This window comes from Toxotes jaculatrix, chromosome 3 (assembly GCF_017976425.1).
Source record: "Toxotes jaculatrix isolate fToxJac2 chromosome 3, fToxJac2.pri, whole genome shotgun sequence".
Classification (NCBI taxonomy): Eukaryota; Metazoa; Chordata; class Actinopteri; family Toxotidae; genus Toxotes; species Toxotes jaculatrix.
Genome location: NC_054396.1, coordinates 9781832 through 9795223, shown reverse-complemented (window position 1 = coordinate 9795223; position 13392 = coordinate 9781832). Strand labels below are relative to the sequence as shown.

General features: G+C 45.7%; 1 protein-coding gene across 3 annotated transcripts; it reads right to left on the bottom strand.

Moving 5' to 3' along the window:
• Positions 1-338: 338 nt before the first annotated feature.
• On the bottom strand, positions 339-13238 carry ubap2a (ubiquitin associated protein 2a). 3 transcript variants are annotated; one of them, XM_041034446.1, is made up of 27 exons: positions 13108-13238; positions 11094-11231; positions 10670-10747; positions 10311-10421; positions 7734-7896; positions 7516-7596; positions 7372-7435; positions 7033-7130; positions 6783-6841; positions 6605-6675; positions 6147-6333; positions 5745-6015; positions 5296-5600; positions 4848-5068; positions 4331-4616; positions 4055-4085; positions 3749-3923; positions 3393-3444; positions 2787-3105; positions 2548-2639; positions 2358-2408; positions 2141-2234; positions 1633-2049; positions 1408-1512; positions 1241-1308; positions 934-1125; positions 339-761 (listed from the first exon to the last, which is right to left on the bottom strand). In XM_041034446.1, the coding sequence occupies exons 2-27, from the start codon at positions 11187-11189 to the stop codon at positions 666-668; spliced, it is 3783 nt and encodes a 1260-aa protein (XP_040890380.1). In that variant the 5' UTR covers positions 11190-11231; positions 13108-13238; the 3' UTR covers positions 339-665. The 3 variants fall into 3 exon arrangements, with proteins under 3 accessions (XP_040890380.1, XP_040890378.1, XP_040890379.1); XM_041034444.1 differs by having other exon boundaries at positions 4055-4094; positions 13108-13235; XM_041034445.1 differs by lacking the exon at positions 13108-13238 and adding an exon at positions 11724-11743 and having other exon boundaries at positions 4055-4094.
• Between the last annotated feature and the right edge of the window lie 154 nt (positions 13239-13392).

Genomic DNA, 13392 nt, shown 5'->3' with positions numbered 1-13392 from the left:
CAAGGATTAAACCAATGTTAAAATGACATCAAATCCAAGGCCTGGCTGGTTAAACCAACCAACTAGTAATAGTCGAGGAATGAGAGACAGATGGAGGGAAACGGGGCAAAAAAGAAAAATCAAGCTATCAACTCAAGTCACCCTCAATATAAGGATTCACAGATGCAGGAGACCAAAAGTTACAAAAACTTATTTCTTCTAAAATAAAAAAAAGGCCTTTGCCGTGAAAATGATGCGTAGAATCTATGTACATCATTCTCGGTTCATGTATGCATACAAAAAAATCCACATCACAAGATGCTTGTGTTCAAGTATATTCACCAACTTCATCTCCATGATTTAGCATTCTCATCTTTTCCACTTTTTTTTTTTTTTTTTTGAAATAAAATGTCCTTCAAAATAAAAACAAAATTCAGAAAACCACATTTTATGTCCTACCAATACATATATACTGTATAAATACATACATAAATATATTTTACATACAACAGCCATAAATTTGAAAAGGGGATATACAGAGCAAAGGGGAGGGGGGTGGTAGTGTGTGTTTTAGCTTGTGTTGTAAAATGGTTTGTCCCTCTATGATCGTGTCAGTCAGATACGTACGTGTGGTGCAGGCGTGTGTCTGTCCACACACACAAGCACACGTTGTAGATCTAGCCACCTCAGTTGGCCCAGTAGGGGGAGCTGCCATAGCTCGACTTGTTGACTTGGCTCTTCTGCTGCAGGCTGCTGGACTGGCCGCGCTGGCTAGGACCACCCTGAACACAGAGACAGAGAGACAGAGACACACACACACACACACACACACACACACACACACACACACACACACACACACACACACACACACACACACACAGGTAAATGACTGAGAAACAGTCATCTGTAAAACACCTGTGCAACTGCCAAAAAAATATCTACAAGCGTTACCTGTCCATCCTGAGCTAGGTGATGGTGCAGCAGCTGTGAATGTGGTTGCTGGTGAGGCAGGATGTGGAGGAATGGGGCCGGTGCATAGCCTCCAGGAGCTGCTCCAGGGTTCAGAGGACCTGGACCCCCCAGCGCTGATGGCAGGCTGAAGGGAGGGGGGGTCCCTGCATGGAAACCCTGCTTATCAAAAGACTGCAGACGGAGGAGAAAAGACAAATTAAACTCCAAATTTATTTATTAAGGGTTATTTAGTATATATAGAGTAAGACTGGGGGGTGGATGGGGGACTGAGGTGTGTGAGGCTCACCTGAGTCTTATTGTAAACACTTCCACTAATGTCTGGCACACCCGAGTTGCTGGACGTCACTGAGACGCCTAGCAGAACAGCAGCAACAACATAAATACACTGTAAGTGCATAAATTCCTAAAACCAAATTGTGATATTTGAAACTGTGAATGTTGTTTTCTTCTTACCTTTCCCAGGCCCAGTAGCAGCAGATTTGGCTTGTGCCTGTGAGGAGGAGTTGTAGCCTTTACTGTAGTCCACTCCTGCTGGCCCCGCTGTCAGCTCCTCATACCCTGGAAAGAAAAACACAGACGTCAGTATTCAATCAACACACACAATATCATTTCCTGCGCAGGAAAATCTCAGAATCCATTTGACTTCCTAAATTGTAAACACAATTTTTGCTCACTAACCTGAGCTGAAGGTGTGCTGGCCGTAACCGCTGGGCTGCTGCTGCGTCTGCTGCTGGAACGGGCTGGCCGAGGGGTTTCCGAGGCCGAGGCCCATGCTGTGCTGCTTGGCCGAGGCTGGTCCTGGGCCCCCAGGAGGAACAAACATGGTGGGGCCATACTGGAAGGCAGCAGCACTGGGTACGGCGCCGGGCACTCCGGGGTAATAAGGCAGGCCTGTGTAGCTGTAGCCTGGAGGCAGAAAGGCCTGCTGACTGCTGTGGTGCTGTGGCTGCCCCTGTGGCTGAGGCTGGGCCTGGGGAGGCTGAGGCTGGGCCTGGCTCTGTCCTTGGCTCTGGCCCTGAGGAGGCTGTGGGGCCGCCAGGCTCGTGGGGGGTGCCGGGGAGGTGGAGTCGTTCCTGCCAAACTTTGTGACTTCACCTGACCAACAGAGGAGGAGGGGTGCCATGTGAGAATAAACACTGGAATTTAGGATTTTAGATGATGCCAGCCAAGGGTGAAGGTGTTTTACCTGAGTAGGGGTTGTTGGCTAGGCTCCCATCTCTGCCAGAGAGAGTCGCTGCGGGGCCAGGGAATGTGATTCCATAGTAATCCTGCAAAGAGGGCTAAAAGCACAGGAAAGGATCTGGTTAAGATCCAAACAACAACCAGCAAACGTAAAAAGGTGAACGAGGACGACTGTGGTTTCAAGTTAAGAGCTGTCCTAAGAGAGTGATAATGAGACTCACCATTGGCAGTCTGGACTGGAGCATATGGAGGTCCTCGTAGCCATAGATCTGCTGTAAGACAAAGGACAGGCTGTGTTGGTAAACAAATGTATATACCCCTCAATGCTCTTTCCACTGCATCTTGATCAATTCTTTAATTTTCTTTCTTTCTTTCTTTCTTTAAGTTTTGAGATCCTGAGGAGCCACTTACTGGGTATGCTGGCAGCAGCCCCCCTGGGCCCATGATATACTGGTTGGGCAGTAGAGGAGGCACTCCCTGGGACAGGTTAGGAGGAGCTTTACCTGTTAATACAGTGACACAACAACCATCACTTTCATATGAGGAAACAGCTCCAGTTTGGGGCTAGTTAACATTCCCCCTGATCACAAGTATTCATAACTTCGTCATGACACGCCCGGTGCCTGAGGTGTGGAGGTGTGTGAGCGTACCAGTGGACGAGGAGAGCAGGGGTGTGGTCCTTGGTGCAGAGAGGTTGGACGTGGCAGTAGCTCCATTGGAGCCAAGTCCCAGCGCTGTGCTGGTAGCGGCGGTGACAGCAGAGTGAAGTGCGCTGGCGCCAACGATGCCGCTGACTGTGCTGCTCATGTTGCCGCCCATGGAGGGCATGTTGGCCAGGTGGCTGATGCTGCTGCTACTGTTGCTGCTGTTGTGGGTCGAGTGCAGTGCTGAGGCTGAGGGCTGCGATGACGTGTAGGAGCCAGAGGAGGGGGCCAGAGAGCTCCCGCTGCTGCTGTCAACACTGGTGTACTGAGGACAGAGAGAAGCTTTAAGTTGAAAGAAGTCTATACACATTGTTCCCCATGTCCATTATCAGGGATCCCCTTTATATTTTTATGGCACTGATAACCATTTATTCAAATTGTAAAATATTTTTGTGATTCATCTTTTTCTCTCTAAAAATGCACCACCTCTGCAAGTGAAGTGGTGCTGCTACTAACACTGCTGAAACCAGCAACACAATCAGCTGTTTACTTGCATGTTATTACAGAGCGATCATACAGAAAGCTTTAGCCATCATGCAGACAGGTACTTACAGTGAGAGAGCTGGAGCCCAGAGCTGAAACTGAGGAATGACTGCTGACATGGCTACAGGGTGAAGGCAGAGAGGAGAGAGAGCGATCGTCAGCCAGAGTGCAAGTAGCAACCACAACTTTGCAGCACTTAAGTTTGCGTATCACCAAATCTTTCTCTCAGTTCCAACACAGGAGAACCAACTTTGCATTGTCCAGTGGCAGAGACCTTTACATAGTCAATTAGGTGGTAAATCCGGCTTTCCTTTCGTTATACTCAAAGCTGTTCAAAGGGTGCAGCTCAAACAGCAGCAGGGAGAGGGGAAAATAAAGTTTCTAAGATTTATTAAGTAAGTCCACTTTGTGTGTGTGTGTGTCACCTGTTGAGTGAGTTGAGCTGGCTGGCTGAGGGCAGGTCCTGTGCCAGGCTGGAGAGAGTGGTCGAGCTGTGTGCAGGCAGGGTGGAGGGTAGGTGGGAGGAGGGTGCTGGGGCACCGTTGGTGCTGATGTTCAGAGATGGCGACTCTGGCTTTGGTGTGGAGGACGCTGATGAAGCTGAGAAGAAGAGAGAAACGTCTTGTAGTTGACTTAAAGGAGCATAGCCCACAAAAACAGTAGATATTTACAGAACCACAGAAAGAACACTGAACTGCACTGAACAGATAAACCAGTCACAGGTAACTTACTGTCTAGAGCAGCAGAGGTCCTTACACCATTCAGACCATTCTGGTGATAAGAAAAAAAAGTGTTTGGCTACAATGATAACAGATCAAAATCACAACCATATCTACAAACAAACACAATACACAGAACGAATGTGTCCAGTTGAATTCAGCTTAAGCTTGAATTACTTAAAAAGTGAAAAAGAAAGAATTCATGTCAATCCCATTCTAAGTTATACATCTTCCCAAACACATTCTAAAAGGCAGGATTAGCTATTTCAGTTCAGTATTTCTGCTCACCATGACTGGCCCTGTGGCCTCTTTGCTCTGGGAAAAGGCCAGCCGTGTGTGAGGAGGCATGGGCCCATCGTAACTTCCCCCCACTGAGGAGAAGGGGGAGGAGGATGGTACAGAAGAGGAGGTGGTGGAGGCTGTCGAAGAAGAGGAGGGAGGATTGGTGGAGCTGGCAGTCCCTAATGAGGAGGGGGTGAGGCTGGACAACGCCACCGAGGAGGAGTGATATACTGGCTCTGATGAGGAGAGGGGCAGAGGCAGGGCAACGGAGAGAGGACTGCCCAGGGACTCACTGCAAGATAAGAGCAGGGAGAGATGAAATAACCGATGCTGTGAAAAAAGCAGGATTTTGTCTACAACAAACATGAATCATTTTTATCTTTTTGTTGACATGACAGCTGTATCAGGGCACTCTGACGGTATGTGTCTTTTATTTGCAATCTGTAGTGTTTTAGAATTAAAACTCTTCAAATCCACAGTTTCTACAGAGATGTCACTAGTCAGTCAGCAGTGACAGTGGTACCTGAGTGGTTTCGAGTACAGGCTTGTCTGGCTCTGCGTCCCTGGTCCTGGTGCAGGTGGTGCAGGGGCCGGAGTGGACTCCCTGGATGCTGCACTCACACAATTGTCCACAACCCCAAACTCTGGCAATGCCGACTCTGAGCCAAAGTCTAGAGCTCCAAACTGGAGGTTTAGACCAGGTACGTCAGCTGAGCCTGGCATCTCTACCGCCGTGGAAGGGATCTGCCAGGAATGACGCGACACAGCCAGGTTTCAGGACCATGACATTAAGTTCACTGAACGACTCATACTGCATAATTTACAAGAACAAAATACAGCTAAAAGATGCATTTTTTGCTTTGGCAACTTGTTTAAACACTGAGACTTTGAAACCCCTGCAAAAAAATCATAAATAGCCATATGTGCTTAAAAAGTGGAACTCCTGTCTTCTGCCCATCCTCCTCCCCTACCTTCGATGTGGGAGGTATCCTTCGTTTCTGGCCTTTGAGCTGTGCCCGTTGCTGCTGTGGAGTACTGCCGCCCTGAGGGTCCAGCCCTGAGCTGGGGGCAGGAGGTTTAGCACCAGAAACAGTCATCACCGGTCCTGCCTGTGCTGGCGTGCTGGTGTGCTGGGGAGCAGGCGAGGCTGAAGCTGGGGGCGCTTGCTGTTGCGAAGGAGGACTTGCTTGACGTGCCAGAGGCAAGGAGGGGCCGGTGTGCCTCTGAACCAGCTGGCTCAGCACAAGGGAAGGCTCTGGCTGCAGACCAAACTCACCTGCAGACACACACACAACATAACACACGCAGAGGACAAGGGTTTATAAATAGGCATATATAAACATGCATTAAAAACACGTAATAAAAACAGATTACACGTTTACACATGCTACACAGCAACCATTCCGATCTGACCACTTACGGCTGAACTGTGAGGACAGCGAGGTGGTGTTGGATTCTGAAGCCTTCATGTCCCAGCTGGAGGAGGAGGGCGGAGGTACGGGTGCACTCAGACCTGGCAGCCGGCCAATGGAGGTGTTGCTTCCCTGGGTGCTGGCAGGAGGCACGGCCTGCGATGAGGGTAGCGGACCCAAGCCAGGACCCTTCAGCTGTTCTAGTATCTGAGCTCCAGCGCTGGGCTGAGTCCTCTTGGCCTGGCCGAGGTCCCCAAAACCAGCTCCCAGAACTGACGACTGGCACAGACAATGAAAGAGAGACTGTGTAACCATCAAACTTCGTCTATGTGTCCATTTACATGTGATAGATGAAGGAATGTGTATGAAAAAAAAAAGCACGCTAAGTATCAAAAAGCAACTGTTTTTACCAGAGCAGCATGTGCGTAGCTTGTGCTACCAGTGGCATTGCGGCTGGGGGGCGGCTGCTGTTGCTGCTGAGGTGGCTGGTGGTGGTGGTGATGGGAGTTGGTGAAAACCAGACTCTGAGAGGAAGAAGAGGAAGGTGGTTCTCTTCCTCCAACCACAGGCTTCTGCAGCAGAGAGGCGAGGTCCAGACTAACAGGAACGGTTGATAAGGTCTAGATTAGAAAATGCTTACAGGACACAGCCAACAGTCAAACGCTGACAGTTGTAATATGTGAACAGGTATAACTAAAACCCCTATGCCATCGATTTTCCATTTCCAATGAAACTTTTGAATGGAGGGAACTGAAAAGATCAAGCATTTTCTTGTAAAAAAAAAAATGTTGGAAACTGCTGTGTAATTAAGTTAGACTGCAACAAAAGAATGGGGGATGTGTATTTCATAAACAAGGAAGTTGCACACCTTTGCCCAGGTGTGATGTGGTTCTCAGCAGCAGGTGCACATGAGGAGGTGAACACTTTGGTCTCAGAGAGCTGCACGAACCCACAAAGACACAAGAGACAGAATTGTTGAACAAAAAGATTTTGTTGTGTGACTAACTAACTTCTCCTGTAAAGCATCGGACTTTGACTCAACTCACACTAACATCCTCACTCCAGTCCTCAGCTGCCCAGTCTTCCAAGGTATTCCTCCAGGCAACTAGAAGACAACCAATGATGAGTCACAAGTTGAAATACAGGTGGGACAAGTAGGTAAACAAGATGCAGGATGGCTGAAGCTTATGTACATTTGCATAAGATATCACATATACAGAGCTACACAGAGCTGCGTACCCAACCAACAGAACTTCCTCAAGTCAAGTCAAGAGCAACACGTCTGCTGGAGCTCACCTGTCCCATCTGTACTGTTGTTGGCCACCGTGTCCCACACCTCAGTTTGTGTGGTCCCTGTACCAGCCTCTGAGGTATAGTCCGCAGGATTGAAAGTCCTGGTGAAGATTCATTGAGAAAGAGGGTAAAATCAGACTGAGCACATTCGTTAAACAGTGTCTGTTTAACGCTTTAGGTTACTTGGAAGAAAAATGCAACACTCATTCAGAAACCAAATTCCCAGCAAACACAATTTCATTTTTCTTTTCCTGCGTGACAAACACTCTGGTGCTGATTAATTTACACCTAAAATTATGTGAGAACCCCTGTGAACATGTGTGTGTTTTGTTGTTGCCGTACCCCATGCCCTGGGCTGAGAACCGGCTCCCTGCTGGTGCTCTGCCTCTGCCTCGACCTCCAGATCCTGCATAATATTCACGCAAAAGTCAACAGCATATTCACGTGTTAGGCAAGCTGACAGTGTTTTAGTGCGCGTCTGCTCACCTCGGCCACCTTTCACCCTCCGACCTCGATCTGAACCTCTGTCCACTGGTGTCACCTCCACGCCATTCTCCTCTGGACGCGCTGTGTGTTCACACAAATGAAATTAGAAGTTACATCACTAACAAGACGATGCAAATCAAACATGATATTGAGATGCTAGAGAAGATGCAGAGGACTCTAAGCTAGATGTGAATTTATGCGAAGTTCACACTCCGTACCCTGTCGGCTGCGACTGGCCCCCTTGCCCTTGCGGTTGGTAGCCACACGGCCCTTGCTAGCCTCCCTCTCTCCTTTCTTCTCCCTGTTCTCCTTGTTCTCCTTGCTTTCTGACGGCCCGTCCTTCACCAGCGGCTTCTTCTTCCCCACTGTCTCCCATGAAGTCTGAAAAAGGAATGACAGCAGAGAGGAAAAACAATACAGAAAGAATTAAAACATTTGAAAACAACAATGTAAAACAAGGTCACAAGTTAATGAAATAGGAGCACAAACTATATAGGGAGTGTTAAAATCACTAGCCAGCAGAAAAAACAGGATATCAACAATGACAATGTGCCTCAGTGAGCAAAGCAGAGAGAGGAGCTTTAATGTTCAAGAAAAATACTTATTGGCCACTGTTCCAGTGACATTTCACAGTTGTGCCTGAAAGCAGCCTCTGGAGTTCTGCTGCTGGCTGATAAATGCATTTGGAAACAGAAAAACTGTGATGCCAGTTATGTTTTGGACCAATGTGTGTACTATAAGGGTGCACTACACAGCTGTATTGTCTGTGTTGAAACCAAATATAAACATTATGTTTGTTATTGGCAGATAATCAAAATTAAAGTGACTCAGATTGAGAATAAGGGCATAATGAGATGATAATTCAATAGGCCACACTCCTCTTATCTTACACCTACTCTTACACTCAATAACACTTCCTTTTGCTTATGACAGTTAAGATCTTGAGTACAGAAGAAGCAGATGTAATCAGAGGGTTGAAGTATGTACCATAACAAAAGAGATTTCCACGTAAAGAGGAAAACCAGCTATCTGCTATTTTTGGATTTCCACAAAACCAAAACAACAACGTGGTTAGCAGTCTGGCTGTCTGCCCTGCCCTGCCCTACAGCCTCTCCTCGCCATCTGTGCCGGCTGGTATTCGTCAGAAATGTTCAGACACTCACTCGGACGCGACGCACACAGGCAGAACAACACCCAAGTGTTTGCCAGATATTTGGTCGACCTGTTTGACTTTACACTCTGAGCAGCTGAGGGAGAAAGTGGCGCACAATAGCGTGCCTTCATGCTTAAAGTGCCTGATGTTAGAAAGTGCAATCTGCGTGAAAGTCACTGTGGCAAAGGACAGCTCAGAAATTGATTTCACTGAATTTAATTAAGTGCCAAATGCTCTGTTCTGTTTCTTTTTTCTCCATTTTCAACCACACATACAGAACAACCTGAGGTCTTTCACAACATTCGTTCATCTTCTGAGCGCGTTACATAACTTGAAATCCAGTAGTGATGTGTCAGGCTTTATTTTTTTTTCTTAAGAAAAAGTGACAGGTATAAAATATCTCTCTGTACTTTTTCCTTTCTTGCCCTCCTTCCTTTAACATAGACCCGTGGCCTAACAAGTCTCAGCTGCGCTTTTCAGTCATCTGCCGTACACAGATCTGACAGTGATTATTCTATTTTAATCAATACAGCTGTCTCCACAGGCTCCACAATGGCTTGAATTTCGCTTTACGTGCAAAAAAGCAAAACTACAGTGATTGTGTATTGGCCTGAGCGCTGCTGAATGCTGATGATCACACAGCAGTATTGAACACATCCTGTGCTGATAACTAAGGGAGGACGCGCTGCTTTCACTGCACAGCCTGTGTGAATAAAGTCTTAATCTACAGTGGTTTAAAAAAAGACATGCGCGATGGCAGATCTAGATAAGTGACACCACCTTTTCCACAGAAATAAAAGTGTTTATGGTTTAGTCAACTTCTGTATGATCTTAAAAGATAAATAAATGACAGAAAAAAAAGAATAAAGAAAGGCCTGTTGACTTGATAGATGACAATTTTTGTCACGTCACTAGATTCCCAATATGACTTATAACGACAACGAGGAAATACGCTGTACCGCCCTGACATGTTCATCTAAACTGAGAGTAGAGTCACTGAGATCTCAGTCAAACACAGTCTATACACTCTTACACCATCGTTACAAGAGGCCTCATAAGGCACATCATCCACTGACGTCATAAAGTGTTAATTACTGCCCAGTGTCTGTTTGCGAATTTGTCACTGGCATTCAATACACTTTTTTCCCCACAGCAGACATTTTGACTTGTCATCAAAGAAAAGGCACAGGTGTCACTATTAACATTAACAATGGCTCCACTCGCTCTGAGTGCCCCAGGAAGCTGTGACAGTGAGCCCGCATGCACAATACCAGGACCCTGGCACCAGCTGAGATAAATGGAATTCAGCCATTATTAATGTTATCAATTACACGGTGCTTCTCCTACTGACATGTCAAAATGTCTGCTGTGAGAAAGGTCGATTTGATTTGTGGCAGGATGAGTACAACTTGGAATTCAGAGTATGAAGGATTACTCCCACAATTCATGCTTTTTTTTTCATCCTGTCTCTCTCTCTCATTTTCCAAACTTAAATTTCACAGTGATCGTACTTGCTGCATGTTTTGTCTTCCAAGCAAAAGAAATCTATTCATAATATTTGAAATTAATATAGTCCAAAGTAAATGAAAAATTACTACGTGAAGGTTAAAATGAAATAAAAATGAGACACTGTGTTATTTACCATATCCGAGGTGCTCTCCAGGAGGAAGTTGATTGCTCTGCTAACGTCCTCGTTGCAGTCATGCAGCGCTACCATGCACTCATCCTGGTTCTTCCCAGTCACCTCCATCAGCTGGAAAACGCAACACACACACGTCATATTAGAAATGTCAAGTGGTCGTTGAAGGTGCGCCAATGACAGAATGCACCAGCTTTGCAGTACATGACAGTCACGAAAGTCACAATATCACTTGTAGCATCATAAGTGCATCATGACAGCGTGCCGCAGTCATGGAAGAATGTGTCAGCTCACCCTGATGCTGCCTAGTAGCGAGACAATGAGCCTTGTATTGTCTGGCAAATGCCCAAAGTGTCCCTCACCTGGTTAACTTTGTCCTCAAAGTCAGCATCATTCTTGTCATAGATCATCTGGGCAAGCCGGATCTGCTCAGCAGTAGCCTGCGACACACAGACAATAAGACCATTGAGTAAAGTTTTGTTTAACATGAGAAAAAAGGGAAGGACAAAGCAAATAAAGACCATGAATGACACAGTCAGCTTGGTTTTCATAGTCTGAAATGACTGAAAACAAAGAAATGGTTACAAATCAAGTGTCTTCTATTAGCACCAATCAAATCAAAATAAAATCATTTTTGATACCGACTGTTGCATAATGTGTACACTGTGGTTTTGCTGGCAAGGGTCGCTGTGTGCCCACTGGTGCTTTGCATTAAAATTTCTGTTGCTGAGAGCAATATATTCTCACAGTGTTTTTTTTCATATTCATGTGGTTGTGACTTCTCACCTGTATCTGTTTCTGTGGTTGTGATGTCTGAGTGGCAGCAGGCAGCGCTTTTTCCCGAGGGCCCCGGGCCTTGTCGCTGCCCAGCGAGCTCATCATATACAGTATATACAAAACTCTGTATGTACAAAATAGAAAAATCTGTGAAGGAAACAAGAAAGAAGCATGAGTGAAATCCACAAAAAGCTCTTAAACCCACAGATTACACACACACACACACACACTTCTTTTACAATGTTATTACTGCAGAGCCTCAATACTTCCCCTTGTGTGAGTGCATAGAAGAAAGTAAGTGTTTAGTACCAGAAATATGTGTTGTGAACATAGCTAAGCCTTATTACACAATCATAAATACTGCCCTTATGGAGGCTGTAAGGCACACAGGTGGCCTGGTGATGCAACAGCTTTGCTGAAAATCTGGGTCAAGGAGGGAGAGCGACCCAGTGTCTTGTTACAAATAGCACAGACCACAGTGTGTGAAGCAGAGCAAACACTACACACCCTGACCCCACATCCCCTCCTGTTACTAGACAGTTTACAGAAACTAAGATTTATATTTATGTTAAAAACAAAACCACTGCAGTAAAATGTTGATTTCTTGTACTTGACAGCTAAGTCTTGTGCAGTTTGTACCTTGTTGCAAACCTGGTGCAATGCTGCATAAGCACACACTAAAAATGTTTAGTAGCAACTAAAAAAAAAAAACTATCACAAACATATACACACACAGGATTTTATCCACCTGCAAGTACATGAGAAAAGTGATTACTCAAGACCTCGTAATACAAAATACCCTCTGACTCCATTTGCACTGCAAAGTTTCACTATGGTGTCCATTACTAGAACATTAACTACAGAAGATATCCCACTGACCCATTTGTTTTATGTCAGAGAACAATAGGAATCCAGCTCACAGTGTCTGAGTGACGCCGGGAAACGCGCTGCTGCCATTGGCTGCGGGACGGAACAAAGCTAACTAATGCAAAGGGACGAACTGGCTTTAAATGCAATTTCAGTGAAAAATCTCAAAAGCTGCTTTTGTAACGGAGAACTCAAAGGCAACAGTTGCAGTTTATATTTTATGAATCAATTACTTATATATCATTACACGCGTGAGAATCGAGGGTCTTAGACGCAAACAAAAACAAAACAATCAATCAGTAACTCTCAGCATATCCATTGTTCATCACACTTATGCAGGCATTCAGAAACGACAAATCAATTATGAGTCAAGTTACACGTAGCTGTGCTTTTACATATGTTAACATCCACCTGGTTACAGCTAACAACTGACAAATAGCCGCAGTTTCTTTTAGCAGTAAAGCAAGAGAAGCGTTGTTTTGAACCCATGCTAAAGTTAGCCCGTACCTGTGAGGTTACTTATTTCTTGAGTCTGCACATGCGACTATTAAGCAACGCTTTATTGTACAAGTCTTTCTAGTTAAAATAAACCGGATTCTTTTAGCGTCGTTTTCCACAACACTGACCGACTTGGTGTGGTTGGTACTGGGGTCCCCTTTGTCCTCGCTAGCATGAACTGAAGTTAGCCACTAACATGCTAATACTGACACTGTACCGTGAACAAACGATGCAGAGGGGATGAAGCTAGCTAACGATGCTATCTAAATCTGGTACAAGTTGATAGCCAACGACCGTCTAACTGGCTCGCTATAGTCTCATACGTATTTATAGACCCACAGGGTTATCTAATGATAGTGACAGTTACATCAGACTTGTCCTCGACACCTAAACAACAGGCTAACCAGCTAACAACAAAGCTGTGTCAAATCTAAAGAAAAAGGCCTCGCAGCGGAGCACAATCCCATCCCGACATTGCTCGCCGGGAAACAAGACAACAGAAAAATTGCGAAAGACATCTCCCACAAACCCGTGTAAGAACAACAACGAAGCCAGCGACCAACTATTTCGGCGAAAACGAGCTTAAGTATGTGCTTTAAACGCGCTCAAATACACAGAGTGAACTTGAAAAACGTAAGAAAATTTGTGTTTTTATTACCTGCTAACACGCTTCACTCGGCCAGCAGCAGACAAGGTGGTCACGTGACGTGCGCTGCCGCGGTGGATGCTCCGCTCTCCTCTTCGGGTCACAACTTCTTAAGATTCAACGCTATCTCACAAACATCGTTAAAACTAGGATTCACTCTAGACTTTTACACCTGAATACTTGTTTTTTTTTCTCGGTTGTTGTCATTGGATAAACACATGGCAACATAATCCCTACAGTACACGATCAGTGCGGACTGCTCTACCAGAGTCCTCTCTGTCCTGGGAGCTTACCGCA

Bases quoted from the DNA above. Each gene is read 5' to 3' on its own strand.
- ubap2a (XM_041034444.1), bottom strand. From the start codon at position 11,189: ATGATGAGCTCGCTGGGCAGCGACAAGGCCCGGGGCCCTCGGGAAAAA. The intron at 7,131-7,371 runs GTACGGCAACAA...AATCTTCACCAG, and splicing joins TTCTCAGCCCAGGGCATGGG to GACTTTCAATCCTGCGGACT. The intron at 2,409-2,547 runs GTAAGTGGCTCC...TTTGTCTTACAG, and splicing joins GGCTGCTGCCAGCATACCCA to CAGATCTATGGCTACGAGGA.